The 20,837-nt window shown below is 39.7% G+C and overlaps 1 protein-coding gene and 1 pseudogene across 2 annotated transcripts; both read right to left on the reverse strand.

The window, feature by feature from the left end:
* Positions 1–3,585: 3,585 nt before the first annotated feature.
* Positions 3,586–19,800, reverse strand: LOC146674050 (uncharacterized; annotated as a pseudogene). Its single transcript, XR_014908942.1, has 4 exons — positions 19,739–19,800; positions 15,989–16,322; positions 5,161–5,328; positions 3,586–4,728 (listed from the first exon to the last, which is right to left on the reverse strand). The product of XR_014908942.1 is annotated as an uncharacterized LOC146674050 (transcript).
* LOC146674051 (tripartite motif-containing protein 16-like) lies at positions 6,198–8,414 on the reverse strand. Its single transcript, XM_085392496.1, has one exon. It carries the CDS (start codon positions 8,390–8,392, stop codon positions 6,725–6,727), a length of 1,668 nt encoding a protein of 555 aa, XP_085248622.1. The 5' UTR covers positions 8,393–8,414; the 3' UTR covers positions 6,198–6,724.
* Positions 19,801–20,837: the final 1,037 nt, after the last annotated feature.

Consider the following 20,837-nt stretch of genomic DNA (forward strand, 5'->3'; position numbering starts at 1 on the left):
GCGATATGGCAGCCTTGTTTCTGACAGTCTGCCCCAGGGCAGCTGTGGCTACAACTGTAGCTTGCCTGCACCAGTGGAGAAGGAACACAAATATTATGCATTTTGTATTGAGCTGAAAAGGAACAGTTTGTCCCGGACTTCAGCTAGAATGGAAAAAGACACAACGCTGGAGTTATTCTGCGTTTTTATGCTGCACAGCTGTTTCTTCTTCTCTCATTCTCTCCCCCTCCCTTTCCTGTTGCTACTTCAATCACAAAACTGATCAATGGTAAATGGTAAATGGCCTGTATTTATATAGCGCTTTACTAGTCCCTAAGGACCCCAAAGCGCTTTACATATCCAGTCATCCACCCATTCACACACACATTCACACACTGGTGATGGCAGCTACATTGTAGCCACAGCCACCCTGGGGCGCACTGACAGAGGCGAGGCTGCCGGACACTGGCGCCACCGGGCCCTCTGACCACCACCAGTAGGCAACGGGTGAAGTGTCTTGCCCAAGGACACAACGACCGAGACTGTCCAAGCCGGGGCTCGAACCAGCAACCTTCCGATTACAAGGCGAACTCCCAACTCTTGAGCCACGATCGCTCAATGATCAGCTGATCAGCATTTCTAACACAAGTCCCATCTCTCTTGCTTGTTTACCTTTTAGGCGACATGAATGAGTTGAAGGGAAGTTGTTGTGATATTTTGATACCATGGTAGCATTTACAGGATATTGTTTTATTGTGATATTATACAGAAAAGAGTTACTCAATAAGGCCCATTTAATAGTTGTTTTTCTCTTTCTCTCTGACCCAAGAATTGATGTGTAAGACTCACAGGCTGGTACCCCAAGGTCGAAAACACCACAGAGACGAGACCACTTCCTTACTCCCATCCTCCCTTCTTTATCTCTTAGAAAAAGGCTCGTTAAAGGCCAGGTGGTTTGTTTCAGAATTCACTAATGAAAGAACTCTGTATTCTATGTCTAGGAGTGTATTTTGCTGGGATGATCATAAATTGTAGCTGAACTGATAAACTACACACAGGATACTTCTTTGCTCACAAGGCAGGAAGACGTTTCCTTATTTGGTCTGTACCGGTTTGAACTGAGAACTTGCTGACACACGAACCTTTTTTTCCTCTATATAAGCTGTTATGTACTAAATAAACCTTTGAGTCGATTGGGAAGGCAACCTAAAGCAGTCTCTGTTTTCTTGTTCTCCCAAGCTGCTCCCGAGCTCGTACTAACACGCTGAATGGCATACCTGAGTGTTACTTTAAATAATTAGGAATCTTAGAAGGAAAGGACAGAACTCTGCTTATCGCTCGTGCCTTGGAGGGAAAACCGGGATGGACATTTTTTTCCTTCAGAAGTTATAAGCTGTTTCTGAGAGACAAATAACACCAGGATCCTTTTCTAAGTCGCTGACAGCTGGTAACTGTGCAGGGGCGGGTCTAGCAAAGTTTCAAGTTTCAAAGTTCATAAGATCACATTAACATTTGTATCCCTGTATCAACAAACATGCCATATCGGCTGAGTTTATTTGCAGCATATCAAACATCTGCGAACAAATATAATTGTATAATGTTGTTCTATATAGTGTGCAACTGTTAATATAGAGCGTTATTAAATTTATTGCTAATGCAATCATACGGCATATTGACTTCTGTGGAAATTTTAGATGGCACTCCTCATCAGAAAGGTTGCCTACCCCTGGTCTAAACTATGAAATTACTTTTATGTCATAAATTGCACACGACAAAAAAACAAAAAAAACAAAACATAATTTGAGCCAATAAATTCATTTCACAGGGGCAATTAACTCGCACAAACCACCAGAAACAAGCTGTTGGCCTCACAGCTTGACAAGCTCCAGTCATTGTTAATGGGAGACGTACACATGGACCAAGATAACTACATACAGGGAGTGCAGAATTATTAGGCAAATGAGTATTTTGTCCACATCATCCTCTTCATGCATGTTGTCTTACTCCAAGCTGTATAGGCTCGAAAGCCTACTACCAATTAAGCATATTAGGTGATGTGCATCTCTGTAATGAGAAGGGGTGTGGTCTAATGACATCAACACCCTATATCAGGTGTGCATAATTATTAGGCAACGTCCTTTCCTTTGGCAAAATAGGTCAAAAGAAGGACTTGACAGGCTCAGAAAAGTCAAAAATAGTGAGATATCTTGCAGAGGGATGCAGCAGTCTCAAAATTGCAAAGCTTCTGAAGCGTGATCATCGAACAATCAAGCCTTTCATTCAAAATAGTCAACAGGGTCGCAAGAAGCGTGTGGAAAAACCAAGGCGCAAACTAACTGCCCATGAACTGAGAAAAGTCAAGCGTGCAGCTGCCAAGATGCCACTTGCCACCAGTTTGGCCATATTTCAGAGCTGCAACATCACTGGAGTGCCCAAAAGCACAAGGTGTGCAATACTCAGAGACATGGCCAAGGTAAGAAAGGCTGAAAGACGACCACCACTGAACAAGGCACACAAGCTGAAACGTCAAGACTGGGCCAAGAAATATCTCAAGACTGATTTTTCTAAGGTTTTATGGACTGATGAAATGAGAGTGAGTCTTGATGGGCCAGATGGATGGGCCCGTGGCTGGATTGGTAAAGGGCAGAGAGCTCCAGTCCGACTCAGACGCCAGCAAGGTGGAGGTGGAGTACTGGTTTGGGCTGGTATCATCAAAGATGAGCTTGTGGGGCCTTTTCGGGTTGAGGATGGAGTCAAGCTCAACTCCCAGTCCTACTGCCAGTTTCTGGAAGACACCTTCTTCAAGCAGTGGTACAGGAAGAAGTCTGCATCCTTCAAGAAAAACATGATTTTCATGCAGGACAATGCTCCATCACACGCGTCCAAGTACTCCACAGCGTGGCTGACAAGAAAGGGTATCAAAGAAGAAAAACTAATGACATGGCCACCTTGTTCACCTGATCTGAACCCCATTGAGAACCTGTGGTCCATCATCAAATGTGAGATTTACAAGGAGGGAAAACAGTACACCTCTCTGAACAGTGTCTGGGAGGCTGTGGTTGCTGCTGCACGCAATGTTGATGGTGAACAGATCAAAACACTGACAGAATCCATGGATGGCAGGCTTTTGAGTGTCCTTGCAAAGAAAGGTGGCTATATTGGTCGCTGATTTGTTTTTGTTTTGTTTTTGAATGTCAGAAATGTATATTTGTGAATGTGGAGATGTTATATTGGTGTCACTGGTAAAAATAAATAATTGAAATGGGTATATATTTGTTTTTTGTTAAGTTGCCTAATAATTATGCACAGTAATAGTCACCTGCACACACAGATATCCCCCTAAAATAGCTAAAACTAAAAACAAACTAAAAACTACTTCCAAAAACATTCAGCTTTGATATTAATGAGTTTTTGGGTTCATTGAGAACATGGTTGTTGTTCAATAATAAAATTATTCCTCAAAAATACAACTTGCCTAATAATTCTGCACTCCCTGTATGAAAGAAGAACAGCTTTCAGTGACAATAACCAACTGCAGCCACAAGACGGCAGTAACATAAATATATTAAACATTAAATGAAAGTGAGGAGCTTTATGACTGTGCTGTCTGAAATGAAAGGAGAGACATCGCTTTACTTTGGTACATTTAAATTTATCAGTATTGTTTAAATTTGACAGGGCAAGCTTGTCCTGATGGAATGCCGCTGTCAGAAACACAAAGAAAAACCTGTGTTAAATAAGGCAGAACACTCTGTTATGCTGCTTTCACACATTTGAGATTATCATCTTTGTAAGAAAAAAATCATAATCATAATAAATCTTAAAAAACACATGAACCACACTTAAATCAATAAAATTAAACAATGAACCAGCAGAACAGGAGCACACTGAACTTTAACCTTGGTGAAATGTCAGATCAAACTTTCCCTGTTACAATTAACATAATAAGGTAATAAACTGAACAAACAATGCTGACATTTCTTTACTGTTCTGGGTCTAAAATATTGACTTAAATATGGATCATCTTTTCACTCAGGTGTCCAGCAATGACTCACAGTTTTCCCACATTTTACAAGTATGAACATTTAACCAATATGAATTCTCATGTGATTCTTTAAGTGCATCCTCTGGACAAATCTTTTCCCACAGGTACCACAGGAATACGGCTTCTCACCTGTGTGAATTCTCGTGTGTGTTTTCAACGTTGATGGGTGAGCAAATTTTTTTCCACAGGTGCTACAGGAATACAGTTTCTCTCCTGTGTGAATTCTTAGATGTCTAGTCATTTTGTATTTATTCTGCAAAGTTTTTCCACACATGTCACATTGTACAGACTTATTCTTTGCGTCCGTTCTACTTTGACTGACTGACACAGGAGTGTTGTCTACTCTCTGACTGTGACTTCTCTTTCTGTGACGTCTCTTCTTCAGCTCTGCATTTCTAGTTGATCTTGAGTCCACATGCTGATTTTCTTCATGATCTCGGCTCTCTGCTTCAGGAGAGCTGGGAGAAAGGAGCTGCTCGCTGTTTGGTTCTGGTTCACTGTGGGCACTTTCCCCATAAGCAGGAGTCTCCATGAAAGTACCAGTCTCCTGCTTCCCTCCTGACTGCTGCACAGTTCCTCCTGTTCCTCTTTAATCTGTGGAGGCTCTGGGTCCTCCTGGTCCAGACTAGAGTTCCTCTCCTGGTTACAGACCTGCTGGTCGGTTAAAACCTCTTCTTTCTCAAAAGCATGCTGATGTTGGACATCTGAAGGCACAAAGGGAAAAAAATTATGGCAAAACAAACATCTGAGAAAATATTTAGTGGCCTGAACTATTAGCAGGTCTCTACATAGCGAGCATGTTGCTCACATATGCCACTAAAGTGTAAAAACATGACAAATTATTCGGGCACTGATGCAAATGTTTAGTTCTGACACTCTTATTAGCAAAGTTCAAGGTTCAGCTTCATATGTGAATATCTGTGATGTATGAAATAAATAGATGTTGTTGTTTTTTGTTAAATGACTGTGGATGTCTCGATTGGCACAGTAATAAGATGGCATGCTGGGGCAGAGCTCTCTTACACAGTGGTAAATGTTTTGGTTATACTTGAAATGCCATGAAGTGCTAACCACTGTTCCTCTGTGACACCCATGAGTAACATTTACTGTTAGTAAAACGTCACAGTTTTACATACCTATTCTGTATAACTTTATCTCAGGTTTCCAGATGGTCTCCTTCAGTCCAAGCTGCTCTCCCTCCTGACTGCTGCAGAGTTCCTCATGTTCCTCTTTAATCTGTGGAGGCTCTGGGTCCCACTGTTCCCACTTTGTTAGAGATTTACATGATGAATTCACTGTAGGAACTAATTACAAGGTCAAAGATAAACAGACACAAAACACATGTTTTTATATGTGAACAAACAGAAATATGTTAAACATATAAATATACATTAAAGCCACTAAAGTGTCTTATAATCCCTGTTAACACATGCCTGCTGACACATGATACACAGTAATATGTGTTTGATTACAACCTGAAACCTGTTAATGTTCTGATTTAACAGCAGATTTCTCCACATGCAGGGCAGAGAAATTCCTGCCTTCCACCAAAAGTGGAAAATATATTTGTTTGACATTTTAATCACAATAACAAAGAAATAAACTGTTGGTAGATCCACTTTTTAGGAAGATGAGTTGATGAAGAAGAGAGCGTTCAGTGGAAAAAGGCCAGTGAGTTCATGTAAATGCTGCTTCTGCTGTAAGAAACAGACCTAAAAGTGAACAAATGCTTCATGATTTTCATTTCTATCCATCATCTTGAACACTGACTATAAATGTGTTCACGTCATTATTGTGTGATTTGGTTTCTTCACGTGTCTCCTTCAGTGCAAATAAAGGACTGTTAGAGTGTGTGCTGTGTGTTTTTCTGAAGCATGACAATCCTTTCCAACAAGTATTTCCAGCTGTTTGTCTCCACTCTGCACTTTAGTCTTTCTTCCTGTCATGTCTGTGTTTGTCCACCAGGTGTCTCCCTCAGCTCATTTTCTCCAAATCAGAAGCATCAGATTTGTGGAGACGCTCTGCCTGCCAGACACAGCTCAGGGCAAAGAAACATGTCTATCCTCCACAACATACAGGCCTGTATCGTTTATTGTCTGTATTTAAATGTATAAATGATCGAGTGTGATCAAACATCTAAAAAAAAATTACATTAAATGTCATCACTCTAGATACAATTAAGAACAACTAAAAAAACTTCAAAGATTCCATTTTTGTTACATTTTAAAAGTTCAAACCTCAAAGACATTAAGTTTACAGTCATATATGATCAAGAAAATCAACAATCTTCACATTTCAGAAACTGGAACCAGCTTTAAATGTGACTAAAATAATGATAAAACAATCAATTCTCTAATCATTGACTAACTGATGAATCACTGCAGCTCCAATATATTGTTGCATTTGACAACCCACTACAGCAACTACAGAATAAAACCACTAACCAGACTGATGACAGATTTCAAACATGCTGAATATGAAGAGTAGTATCATTTAAACTCACATGATTATCAGCCATAAGAACAAATTCAGATTTATATTGATGTAAGGTATATAAATGTAAGTACAGTTTGAATCAGTGCAATATTATTTTCACACATCAATGGACCACTGAACTTCTCAGCTTCTAAAATGTAAAGCCTCATTTAGAAACTACACAAGTACATATAATGGTCAGGGATCAACATGAACCTGTCTTCTCTATTTGACTTTAATCAACTCTGCAGTGACTCCAGGTCCATAAAGCCAAAGTCCAGCATAGAGCGGCTGAGTGAATGTGGTCTGGACTCTGTGGAGGAGAGTCATGGTTTCAGAGACGCTGTAGAAAGACAGAATACCTGCTCTGTGATCCAGGTACACTCCTACTCTGGAGGACCGAGGACCTGAGAGGACAGTTTGGACTTTGTTGTGAAGAAATTTATAACTGTCTGTGTCACAATATAATGCCCAAGATTTGTTATTGTTTCCAAATACACAGCCCAACCCTGCTCTGCTGATATTCTTGTATGCGACTGCTACACGAACTGCTCCCCCTCTCCACTCCACCTCCCAGTAACAACGTCCAGTCAGACTCTCTCTACTCAGGACCTGAGGCCATACAGTGAATCTGTCTGGATGATCAGAATAAGACTGTTGTTGTTCTGTTCTTGTTACTTTTCTGTTCCCCTCAGATAATAACAGACGTCTGTGTGCTGTGTTTGGATCCAGTGTGATTTCATGTGAATATTTTAAGAATCCAGCTCTGGTCTTTGGCTCTGCTGGTGACAGTAAAACATCCTCTTCAGTGACTGTCAGTGAGATGTTTGTCCATTCCTCTCTCAGAATGTCCTGTAGTTTATCTCTGGTCTCTGACACAGCTGCTGTCACATCCTCAAAGTAGCTCAGAGGACGAATATTGATGCTGGATGAGTGTGTAGACTCACTGAGTGCTGACAGTGAGGGGTAGTTGTGTAGAAACTGGTTGTGATCCTCTGTGTGTGAGAGCTGCTCCAGCTCGCCGTCTTTCCTCTTCAGCTCAGCGATCTCCTGCTCCAGCTTGTCCTGAAGCTCTTTGACTCGACTCACTTCAGTTTCCTGCTGGGATCTGACCTGCTGCTTCACATCAGAGCTTCTTTTCTGGAGGAGACGGATCAGCTCAGTGAACATCTTCTCACTGTCCTCCACTGCTTTATCAGCAGAGCCATTGATGGCCTCCACCTCCTGTTGAAGCAGCTTCACATCTTTCTCTCGCTCCTGGATTCTCTGCTGGATGTTTAGTCGTCTCACCTCGAGCTCCTTCTGCTTCTCAGTCCTTTCTGCTGCAGCTGGGACTGTTTCATGGCCTTTATGTTCATCCATCGTGCAGAGATAACAGATACTCTGCTGATCAGTACGACAGAAAATCTTCATCACCTCATCATGACGAGAGCAGATGTTCTCCTGGAGCTTCTTGGAGGGGGCCACCAGCTTGTGTTTCTTAAACTGAACTACATCATAGTGAGGTTGGAGGTGTTTCTCACAGTAAGAGGCCAGACAGAATAAACAGGACTTGATGGCTTTCAGCTTCCTTCCAGTGCAGAAATCACAGGCCACATCTTCAGGTCCAGCATAGCAGTGATCAGCTGGAGCAGCTTGGAGTCCAGTCTTCTTCAGCTGCTCCACTAAAGCTGCTAACATGGTGTTTTTCTCCAGGACAGGCCTCGGTGTGAAAGTCTTCCTGCACTGAGGGCAGCTGTGGATTCCCTTCCTGTCCTCTTCATCCCAGAAACATTTAATACAGTTCATGCAGTAGCTGTGTCCACAGGTTGTAGTCACCGGATCCTTCAGTAGATCCAAACAGATGGAACAAGAGAAGGTTTCTCGGTCCAGCTGAACTCCTTTCTGTGCCATTTCTCCTCTCAGTGTCAGCGACTGTGTGAGTTTCACTTCCTTATAACTGAAACTAGTCTGAACTCTGATCTCAACAACATGTTTCTGCAGTGAATGGAGCCTGTCAGCTCTTACACGTCACCACATGTTGGTTACACCCATCTTCAAAGTGAAGATCTGAAGGGGAGGGAACGAGGAAACACGTGGACAGAGAGGAGGTGCTGTGTTTAAGAGCAGGAAGAAGAGGGAGGGTTATCAGGCTGTGCTTCACTCCAGGAAGAGGAGCAGTTTGAGAGCGATACTGTGTGTTTAACCCTTTTTATTTACTGCTCACATCAACTTTTAAGCTTGTTAACACTTTCTTCTATAGAAATAAACTTCACTTTAGAAATGTCAGAGTTCTCACTGAAGTTAACAAACAGTCCTTCAGTTTTAGTCAATGCAGGAGGATAATGATCCTCTTTTTTTTTTTTTTTTTTTTTTTTTTTTGCCTGTCCCGTTTGGCTCTTTTGCCATCAGAATTGTTGTCTAAAGGCAAAGAAAGATGCCCAACGGATTTACTTTACCAAATTGACCATCCCAGCCTTGCCATAATGGTCCATTTGATTCACCTTTTATTGTTTATTTTATTTTCACTTGCTGAATACGGGACAGACTTGACTGGGGGAAAGAAGGGGAGAAAGAAAGAGGGAAAGAGAAACAGCTGAGAAGAGGGACGGGGGAGAAGGGCAAAAGACAAAAACCAACAGAACGGGCAGAAAAAAAAATGCATCTATCAATCACCTGGATCACCTGCTGAGAAAGAAAAAAGAGAACAAGCAGAAGAGAACAAGAGTAATAGAATAAACAGCATCACAATGATATATGTGAATATGACAGTAAATACTAAATGTTAAACATTATTGTGCAGCACATAAGATCAACAGAACACAGTGTGCTTTGAGGTAGGAGCCAAAAAGGGTGTAGTTTGTGGGTGTGATCACCCGTGTGTACACCTGTGAGCATGGACGCGCTTGTTTTTTGTTTTTTAAAAGGTTCCTTCATGTAATAATCTGCTAGAGGGTGTGGGGGGGCCACAGCCCCGTCCTCCAGGGCGTGAAGCAGGTGTGGAGGAGATCAAAACTCCAGACATCCAGAGGCCCCCAGAACACAAGAGACCAAGGAAGACCAACAGAGGGGCAGCTGCGCCACTGTCCCGCCACAGCCTGGAGCTGCAGGTGTTTTTCCAAATGTTTGTTTTGTAATTATGAAAGTTCATAATTGCCACACACAGACACACTGATTATTGTCTGAAGTACATCATTTTGGTTTCAGTTTTAAGGATTTGGATGTCATCAAAGTTGTTCATTGTGTGAACTTTAAAGTCCTCTTCTCATCCTTAGCAGCGATGATCTGTGGAGGAGTTCAGCTGTGTTGTTATTAACGTCAGAGACGTCACTGAGCACAGTGGCAAACACATCAGTCATGGTGCTTTTTATTTTGAGGTCAGGATTATTTTACAGTGGGGTTTTTTAGAATATTTTGTTTAAGGACAGTACAGCAGAGGCTGCTTTTTGCTATAATGTATGTCTGTACCAAAGTATAAAGATATTACAAAAACACATTTATCAGGATTTATATTAGACTTGATTTGGCATGAAAGCTCACAAACAGCTGAGTTCTCACTTTTCATGAAATTTAAATCTACAGCTCGACTGTTACTGATATTTTGTTTAAAGATGAGATTTGATTTCCATTGTTCTTTATTGTCTATTGTCTGGCATTTACGTCAGCAGGTGCAGGAGCAGTCCAACCTGTATCACGATTAACCCCACACACCCAACCCAGAAACTCTTCGACCTCCCCCCTGAGGCAGGACTATGCACAGCTTCTTCTCAAAGGCTGTAAGAGTGGTCACCTCCAAACCTCACTGGCCTCATTCTAGCTTGCTGTGCTGCTGCGCTGGTTTTTAAAATGCCACACCTGGGTCTTTTGAGGAGGATAATGATCCTAAACATACAGATAAGGCAGCGACTGACATGATGCTTATGTTGCATTTAAGTTTATGTTCATTTCAATTGTTTCTGTCCCTCAAACACCATCAAAGGTGAGAGGGTGCAGCAGGTGTAGTAGTTGATATATGAGGCAGTAAACAAATTAAATGGTTTTCAAACACATTCATCTCCATAAAAATGTGATAAGTGTTTTGCAGGAATAATAAAAAGAAACTCTGATCCTTCTTTAAAAGTATTTTTCTGTTATCATGGTTGAGCTGATCACAACTTCTACAATCATCTTGAGCAAGGACGTGGCTAAATACAGGCATGTGAGAACCAGTCAATATTAGCCCTTTATTGACCAAGTATCAGGCTGCCTGGACTTATTTGGTATTTTTGGCTGTAAAATGGCCAGAAATCATACTATAAGTGAATGTTTTTGCCCCTTTCTTCAGAATAACCTCAGCTTTTTCTGGCAGTCATTTTACATTATTGTACTGTTATGACAATGGAACAACAGTTTAAAGTGGAAAAAAATGGACTATTTTTTCAGATTTTAAAGTTAAGTGGAAACTGATATTCAGCAGGAACAAAACGTAACACGACATCAACTTCAAATATGAACTAAAATAAATATATACAAAAAAGTTTTTGAGCCTAGGCCACTCAGGTTTTTAAATCTCCAGGCCTTTTTTAGGGCATTGCCACTTCCCCACACCTGCTTCTCTGCTCATCAAGTTGACTTTTTTCAGACAGAAGAAGCTTGTGAACGGTTTATGCTATCGTAATACACCAAGCCCGTGATTCTCAGAAAACAATATTTCTTATAAATCAGCAGTATAATGCATCATAAAACAATATCATCCATTCACAATAAATCAGCAGTCTAATGTAATACAAATTAGAGCAGGGCGATATGGCCAAAAATATTTATCACGATATATATTTGAAAATTTGCAATAATGATATAACTGACGATATAATTGATGCGAGACAAAATACAACTCCACAACATTACTAGCGCAAAAAGACAACCTTCCATTTATTTTCACTTAAACAAGAAGCTGGTTTTTATGTACATTAAAGCTTTATAAAAATTTAACAGTGCAAATGCAAATTCCTTGCTGAAAGTTTAACCAAAAGGCATTTCCAGTAGAAATGGGCTGACATATCCTAAGCATAACCATGTATAATATCCACTGAAGTTAAAAAGAGGTGCTTTGCAACATTAAACTGCAGTGTGCAGTACGCATTTTGCGGACCATGAGGTGCATGGGATTATAAGGCACATTAAGCGAAACAAAGCAGTCAGATAAATCAAACTTTATTCAACTCATTCTTCTTGCTTCCTCCACTTCTGTACCATTGATTCATTAATGCTGTATTCTAACACAGCTGCTCTATTCCCATGTTGTTGCAGTATATTAATGACTAACCTCGTATTGTGGATGGATTATCTCAGTTGTTCTCCTGACTGAAGTTTGGTCCGTTTACAGCATCCTGCCATGCGATTGCATTTGTCTCTAACCATGAGGAACCTTCACGTTAACTTTTATAAGTGGAAAAGTGTTAGTGTTTGTCCTCCAGCTTCACTGTTTATGTTATGCTAACATAGCTGTGTCGCTAGCGATCACGTAGCACATCATTATATACCAGCTAGCCCAACTTCAGTAACCCTACAAACGTCACTGCTGTTTAGTTTCCTGTCTTCATTTATGTTGGAAGTGATAGCAGAGCTGTACGTTTGAATTTTTTCAGAAATCTCTCAGTCAGAACATGCTATATCATGCTTAGGTAACTAGCGAAACTAGCGAGCTAACTTCCACTAGCTTCCTGCTAACTTCTAACTCCGTTAAATGTAATACATTTGGTTTTCATGGATGCCTGGAAGTTAAACTTCATAGTTACACCTGGTAAAGCAGCAATGCTGATCGTTTTATTAAAGATGAAAGAGTTTAGACAGTTTTTAACTCTCAGTGATGCTGCAGTGTTCGTTTGACCTGAAGAGGGGGGTTTAGGACCCAGATTACTCCCAGATTTAAGAGCGACAAATACGAAAATAACGACGGCCGCTTGCATGTTCTGCAAAAAAAAAAGTGCTTTGTCGTGTATCTGACGGACAAACACCAAACCAGTTCCACATCACTGAAGTTGCACCATTTTTACAAACCAATTCTGGTTCATCTGTTTCACTCAACAATCGGCCATGTGCGTATGAAAACAAAGGCACTGCGCATGCGCGATATTTCATTTTCCTATCGTTGCCTAACATTATACCGATATTACCGTGAACCGTATAATATGGCCCAGCCCTAATACAAATCAGTTTAATAAATGTAATAGTTATCCCCTTCTTCTAATTCAGGAGAATAATGCAAACTAAAACTACATAATAATTTCACAATCTTTAATCAGGGGTTTAACTTGGCATAAGATAATGTAATAATCTGACATTATTAAGAGTTTATTTTTATGATTGTGAAATTACAATATATGAAATATCAGATTTTCATCTGCATTTGGGAATCCTCACCTTCAATGCCATTTTTTATTTGGTTTGGTTTCCTGTGTATTAAGTCGTGCAGCCACCAGGTGTCGCTTCTTTGTCCTTTCTTTTCAGCTAAATTCCATTTAAAGTGGAAATTTAAGCAGCTCCAGGTGCTTCCAGCTACTTTAGAGTCTTTTTTTTTTCTCGTCTAACTTTATCGACTCCATGTGGATATTTATGGGAATCAACCAGTGGTGTAGCTGAATTATGGACTAATGAATGAAGCCTTTGCTGTCATTAACATGTCACTATAGCAGTCCCTACTGTTTCTTCTTTCTCTGTTCTTCTTCAGTCTTTCTTCAGTCTTTGTAGTTCAAATGTGGCAGATGACATTTTATTCAAACAATTCTGTACTCAAGTTTTTTTTACTGTAACACTCATATAGAAGTTGGAGCCTACGTCATCAGTGAGTCACAATATACATCTTGTATTCTGTCCGCTGCGTGCGTGGTTCTGGTACACGAAGTGACAGATAGCTAAACATATGCCGTAGGAAATGAAAGCGTTGAATGAGTCAGACGTGAAAGTAAAGTTGAGGGCTGTTTACTTGTGTCTTTATCAATGTACATCTTACAGTGCTTTCCCAGAACTTGTGAAACTACAAAAATACAAAAAGAAATATGTTCAATGAAGAATTATGCATTTGCTTCACATGGCGAACAGATCTAGGCATTTATATATAAATCTCTCCAAATATGCATAAAATCAATAAAATATACACCACTCACTACTCATGAAGATGAAACACAATTCAAACTTACAAACAAAGCTTCTCCATGGCATAACACAGGTGGATGCTGAAGGATTAAACAGGGAGACTTCTGGTATGCCTCATTGTGCAAATCCCAATACAAAAAAGGCTTCCTGCATTACCCCACTCATGTGACCCTAAACATCCAATAGGAAGGAATACAAGCCAAACCACAGAAAAAATCACTTGCCCGCAGACTCCAAGCTAACCACTAGGAGATGCTAAAATTCTCAACGTGCACATAACATTACATCTTGTATATTTCATCTAATTTAAGATAAGATAAGATAAGATAACCTTTATTAGTCCAGCAGAAGGTTGCAGCTCCCAGTGTTTTGTTGGAGACTTTTTGCTTCCCCTCTTTGGTCACACGTCAAATCAGTTCAAGTTTTAAACGCAATCACCTTTATCCTGATCGCAGCGGTCTCTTTCAGACTGACAGTGGCCCGTATGCAGTGACAGCTCTCTGACTGTGAAAATGATATGAAACAAATGCGTTGGCCTTCACAGTCATCAGCAGTGATGGGAATAACGGCGTTACAATTAACGGCGTTACTTTTTCAGTAACGAGTAATCTAACTAATTACTATTCCTATCGTTACAACGCTGTTACAGTTACTAACAAGAAAACGCGGTCCGTTACTATTTTTCAATAAACAGACGGTTGAAGCTGTGTTCAGCTTACCGCATCTTATATCAGTTGCACGGAAGTAGCTGTAAGTAATCTGGGCGCTACAGCTTTAAGCAGCTGCGTGTGCTCCTGCGGACGGTAATCACGATCACTGTCTAGCACAACACCTGGAGCTAAGGGGACAAAACAATTGCATGAGTGCTGCTGTTTGACTGAGGAAGAATAAAGTGGTTGTGGTAAGCCAATCACATGACCACTTAAAGACGAAGCAACAAGTTGATATATACCAGTTTATAAATTGTGTTGATAGGCCACGTAAACCAGAGTCATGATAAACAATACATCGTTTATTCCTCAATAGTTTCGTCACGTTTACTGTCTAAGGACAGCGCAGCAAGCACTCTCTGCTTATGAGCAAAAAACCCACCAAAAAACAGGAAGTTTTAAGAGTGACGGTGAGAGAGAGAGAGAGAGAGAGAGAGAAAGAGCAGAAAAAGAGAGAGAGAGTTTTGAGATGTGATAGATTTGTGACGTTTAGCGTGTTTGGGGTGTGTAGTTAATGTGTTGTCTTGTGTAGTTAATGTGTTGTCTTGTGTAGTTAGTGTGTTGTCTTGTGTAGTTAGTGTGTAGTGTTGTGGATAGTTTTGTGTTGTGTGTCAGAACAATGAGGCAGCTGCTGTCTCCAGGTAGAAACAGGAGTGATACACCTGCTGCTGTCAGACCTGCAGGTATCAGGCTGTGATGTTCTCCTTTATAGTGGACAGAAATTATTTTTTTGGAGTGGCACAAATAATTTGTGTTGCATCTTATTGAATGAAGAACAGCTGATTGTTCTGTAAATAGTTTGAAATGGTTATTTAAAAAATCAAGGTAAAAGGTAAATGGCTGCAAATAACTTTGTTTGCAAAACTTGTGCATAGGATTTTAAAATTGACAATTTATATTTGCATTTAAAGTTATGAAATATGATTCATTAAACATGTTTGTGGTTGTTACAGTAAAAAATACAATTTTTCTACTCTAATTTTATGTTTTTTGTCTGATTTTAGATCAATTGTGTTAATACAGTATGTCAAAATGAAACCATAACTGTAAATTCAGACACGTGAGGTTGTGCTGAAAAGGATGATACCAAACAAGGCGAAGTAAATAGTTTTTAAGGGTAAAATGTGGAGGGAAAATCAAAAGTAGTTAAAAATGGCCAATTATACCCTGGACCCCAGAGGGCTAAAGGTTTTTTTCAAATATTTTCATGCCATGCTTTGTAATTAAAATGACAGATATTAAAATCCAGTATATTTATATTTCACTAAATATGTGCAAACTATTCAGACAGAACACATATGAGCAGTATTGTATTACAGTGAAGACAGCAATGTTATCAAACTGCTGCAATCATTTGTAATATCCAACTCTGTGGGTTACTGAAATTGAAATGTAAAGTTAAACTGAAAGTAGGAGAGTCCATTTGCAAAGTAAACACTTAGATATTTTGCTGGTGACCTTGATGTGAAGGACTTTTCCATTACATCTTTCACTACTTTGACATCTCCCCGAGCAGCCAACGCACAGAGATCACACATTTCTGTATTCTCAAGATTTGTGTTTTCTGTAGGAATAAGTTAACTTCACTTTGAGACACCCTGAGGATATTTATAAATTCAGTGAGATGAGTTAAAGCTTAAAAAAACGAAAATTTATTTAATCTTACCAGAAATGTTGAGCCTGAATTCTTTAACCTTCTTTCCCAACTCAGTGGCCATCCTGCAGAGGTAGCGTCCCGAATCATTAATCCTGACTTTGGGCAGTTTAAGTCTGACTCGTCCTGTGGTCACACTGAACACGTCCAGCAAACTGCTCATGCTGAGGCTCATCAGAACTATCGTCCATGTTGAAGAAAACCTTCAGCTCAGGTAACTGCAGGCAGTGGATCTTAAACATTGAGGTGGTGATGTTGACTTTTGATGCAAACTGCCATTCTACTGTAACATTGCTGTTTTCCTCACCTCGGTAGTACAGAACCTCGTTATCATCATCAGATGTTTCTGAGAGCAAGAAAGGAAAGAAGGGAAAAGTTTACTTATGCTTTAGATAGAGCAAGTCCTATGGAACGCCAGGACTGCCATAATGAATTAATTAAATACACCATTAAATAATTAATTAAATGTGGCAATAATTAATTAAAATTGGAATTAATTAATTAAATAAATAGTTATGACACATGTAATTAATTAATTATTGACACATTTAATTAATTATTTATGTATTTCACATTTTAATTAATTATTGACACATTTAATTAATTAATTATTGACACATTTAATTAATTATTTATGTATTTCACATTTTAATTAATTATTGACACATTTCATTAATTATTGACACAACGCTGATCGAGTCAAAACCATTGCTTTGGCCTGGTGGCCATTGTTTCTAGCACACAACAACCGGCATGTGGAAGCTAACAGAACTGAGCTTTGAAAAACCCTGTTTGTGTGTTACCAAATACCGTTTTAATATTTTTTTAGCCGAGAATGTAGTGGTTTAATCTTCATGTGTCTGGTCGGTTTGTCAAGATACAGCCTCTTTGCAAAAGTGTTTCGATGATTTCGGAGATGTCTGCCCAGTCTCACAGCAAAGCGTGGGATAGACCCGCTCGCCTCGCAAGCAATCCCACCGACAAAGCGCAGGCCCCGGTACACAGCTGTAGTAACCCCCGCTGACTTCTTTTACTGAGGTTATATTTATCTATGTTTTATTTCCTGATGTTCTTATGTGTCCTACGTGTTTCAGTCGCCAATTCTGAATTATAACTAACATTAAAAACATGTTTAAGGAGGAGAGAGAGCAAATAAATCTGTTTAACATCTGATCTTTGGGTTTTTGTTCAGTAATCAGCGTGACCTGTGTATAAACACATAAAAGAGATAACGTTGGTGTTTCCGTCATGTAGTAACTGCTGGCTTTAACTGTACAAAGGTTGTTCGACACTATGAAACACATACAGACTTCATGATGTTCGGCTAATATTTTTATTGTGAATATTAATCATGCTGACCTCGCTCTGTACACCACGCAGCGAGGTCAGCATATCCACGATATCCTCAGCTCCATGAGTTAACACAAAGTTTCCCAGCTGACTATCTAACTGCCAACTATTCCAGAGACGTGAAAATATACAGCATAAAGAAAAGTGTAAGAGACTCAGCAGCAGATTAGAATAACAGTTATACATTTAATAAATCACCAAATGAATCCAAGAAACGAGCAAACCTGTTCCGACAATTTGAATTTGTATTCCCTCAGCTGCAGACTCGCTGCTGTTTAAATGTTTGAAAAGGAAGATTAGATATAAACAAACGTCAAACATAGACTCAGTCTGCCTTCACATTTGATATGAGGCCAGCACGTATAGTGGCCTCAGCAGGCTATTACTGAAATACACGTGCTATATCATAAACTATGATATAAACAGGGAGGTCCTATTAACATGTTTTAAAGGACACCTTCCTGCCTTTAGTCTCATTCATGAGCAGTATTAGTTTTCTTCTAACATCCAGAAGTCTGCACAATGTGTTTCATAGTTTGTAACAAGCCTTTGACAGGTAAACATAACATGACCGAAAAAGCAAAAAAAAAGCAAAAAAAAAGAGAGAGAGTGTTGACATAAGAAGAGAAAATTCTCTCAATTATGGAGACAGACAAATGGTTCATTTATGTTTGATGTGTGTTTATTCCTCCCTAAATATCGTCGGTGAAGTTCGCCATGCATGTCAGATTTTCCTGCGCATTTTTATACCTCTGCCAACAGAGAGAGAGAAAAAATCACATTCTAACAGACAGCTGGTGCTTAGAATACAGTTGAATAACTATTAAAAAACAGATGATATTTAGATGATAGTTCAGTCTAACACATGTGCCAGTGAACCATTAAACGTCAGTGAAACTATGCAGTTATGAAACGTAACTTTAACCTCAGCCAAACCGATTTGCTCAGTTGTAAATAAAACAGCGAAGTAAACGTGACCCGACAGACAGAACCTGAGTGAATGAAGTCCAGCGTTTAACCACTGAGAGCTAAAACTCAGCTGAGGTTTGAAAGCTGTGTGCCGGTGATTGGACATCAGCCGCTGATAAAGCTGTTCGCCTATAAAGTGCTCTGTAAGGAAACGAGCTCCAGCAGCTCTGCGCTCGGGGAAAACACTATATTTACTTATGTTGTGCAGAAAAATGCGCTGACATTGCTTTATATCGAGCACCGGCTGCCCAGTTAAACTGTGACTATCACCAGGTAACTAGGCGTGTTTCTTGAATTAGCAGCAGGTGTTAAACAGCTGACAGATGAGGAGGAGGATGCATGCAGGTAAACTGAGGGTCTGTTGAGCTGATCGCTGGTTTCGTGAGAAAAATGTCAGCTCGTTCTTTATGTTACAGAAGCACAGAGACACAAGACCAGGCGGAAAGAGACGATCGTTCGGTGAAAATGAGAATCTGCGAATGCAACATGTGGAACACGGAGAGTGGAATATGTAAACAAACCGGTTAACGTAACCCCCTCGGTGCACTCTGCATGCTAACTGTTAGCAGAGCTAGTGAAATCTCTGAAAACATCTGAGCACTTTTGCAAACATGTTCTATGTTGACAACCTGACCAGACATACGTCGCGACATTCGCGGCTAAAACACTGTTAAAAGTGTAGCTGGTGACAGAAAAACGGGGTATTTTAAAACTACACCACCACCATTGCTGCCTGTGATTTGATCTGCATTCTGGGATAACTGGCTGCCCCAAGTCTACACAAGCAATCGATTTTCTAGGATCGACCTGTTTTGACTTACTTTGCACGGCAACCAATCAAATGTTAGAGAAGCTGCATGGGCAGCGTTAACCCCGCCCCCTGAGTTTGATGGGTGAGGCTGACAGATAAAATTATTTCATGACGAGAGCCAGGCGTCAGGACTGCCAAAATGAAATAAATAAATATATCATTAAATAATTAATTAAATGTGTCAATAATTAATTAAATGTGTCAATAATTAATTAAAATGTGAAATACATAAATAATTAATTAAATGTGTCAATAATTAATTAATTACATGTGTCAATAATTAATTAAAATGTGAAATACATAAATAATTAATTAAATGTGTCAATAATTAATTAATTACATGTGTCATAACGATTTATTTAATTAATTAATTCCAATTTAAATTAATTATTGCCACATTTAATTAATTATTTAATGGTGTATTTAATTAATTCATTTTGGCAGTCCTGGCGTTCCATACAAGTCAGGCTGCACTGATCTGAGATACTAATGCAGCTAAAATATTAGAAACAGCTTTTTAGAAATCAGGAGTCTATTTAAGTATAAAGTGGAACTTAACTAAATCCTAAATCAGCATCTTATTTTATAGCTCCATCCCTGTTTATGCTCATTATCTGAAGGTGTAAACTGACCATAAGCACCTGAAACCAGTGTCAGGAACAGCAGGGTCCTGTAGACCATCATCATTCTGTGAAAGAAAAGAGATAATTAGACAGATGGGATGGTAATGCACAGAATTTCTGTAGCAGTGTAACAGCGGGCAGTCACACTGCTATGCTAGTAACAAGCCACACACCTCATGTGTGTCGTCCAAATCTCAGAGCAGACCTGAAGCCAAAACTTCGAGGATTAAAAAATCCTCGATGTGTTTAACCCACAGCTTTTTAGTGCTCAATTGTCACCCTGTAAGTGTGAACCCACCTTTGCGAGTATAAAAATAGACCTTCAGTCGAAACCCAGTGGAGCACAGCTGTCAGTGAAACCTATTGCAACACCCAGCCCACGTAGCCCCCAGCTTTTCAACAAAGAAACTGACAACACCACAAAGTTTTAAGCTACAAGGTTAATCGGCCTCCACACACAGTGAAAGGTGCTCTCTCTCTGACACAGGAGTGGAAATGAAGCTTTCTGCTCTTAAATATTTTTATAAATCATTAACACATCATACTGCACAGAGGACGCTCACTTGTAGCTCCAGCCTCAAATGAAGAGACTCCACTTACTCTGACATCAGCTTATAAGGAGGACTGGAAAATCCAACCCAGGCTACAAAGGGGCTTACCACTCCCATACATGTAGCAGAGACAAACCGCAGAATAAATGTTTCAGTGGAGCTGTGACTAAATGTTCGGTCTCTCTGTTTGACACAGAGAGACCACAGATAAGAATCTGATTCTCACATTCACTCAGAGATTCATTCAGTTCAATCATTTTCTAAGCGTATGGAGATGAAAGATTGGGATTTATTTGTTTTATTCCAAAAGGGAAATGATTCTTAACTATGCAGCTGTTCAGCAACAAAGGCACTAATAACATATCTGTGCTACACTGCAAAGAGAAGGAATATAGCCACAAATCCAGTATTAGCACACAATAAAACCAGCATTCTTTTAAAAAAACAACATTAGTAATGGCAAGTCTAGTCAAGAAAAAGAAGAAACTGACATTCTGGGTTCGTCCAATTCACCTGACAAGGTGGAGAAGGAATTTCATGGTTTAAGCCAGGAGTTG

The sequence above is a fragment of the Rhamphochromis longiceps genome, linkage group LG3 (assembly GCF_057381845.1).
Source record: "Rhamphochromis longiceps isolate RC_006_pf linkage group LG3, R_longiceps_female_GT1.1, whole genome shotgun sequence".
In the NCBI taxonomy this organism is placed as follows: domain Eukaryota; kingdom Metazoa; phylum Chordata; class Actinopteri; order Cichliformes; family Cichlidae; genus Rhamphochromis; species Rhamphochromis longiceps.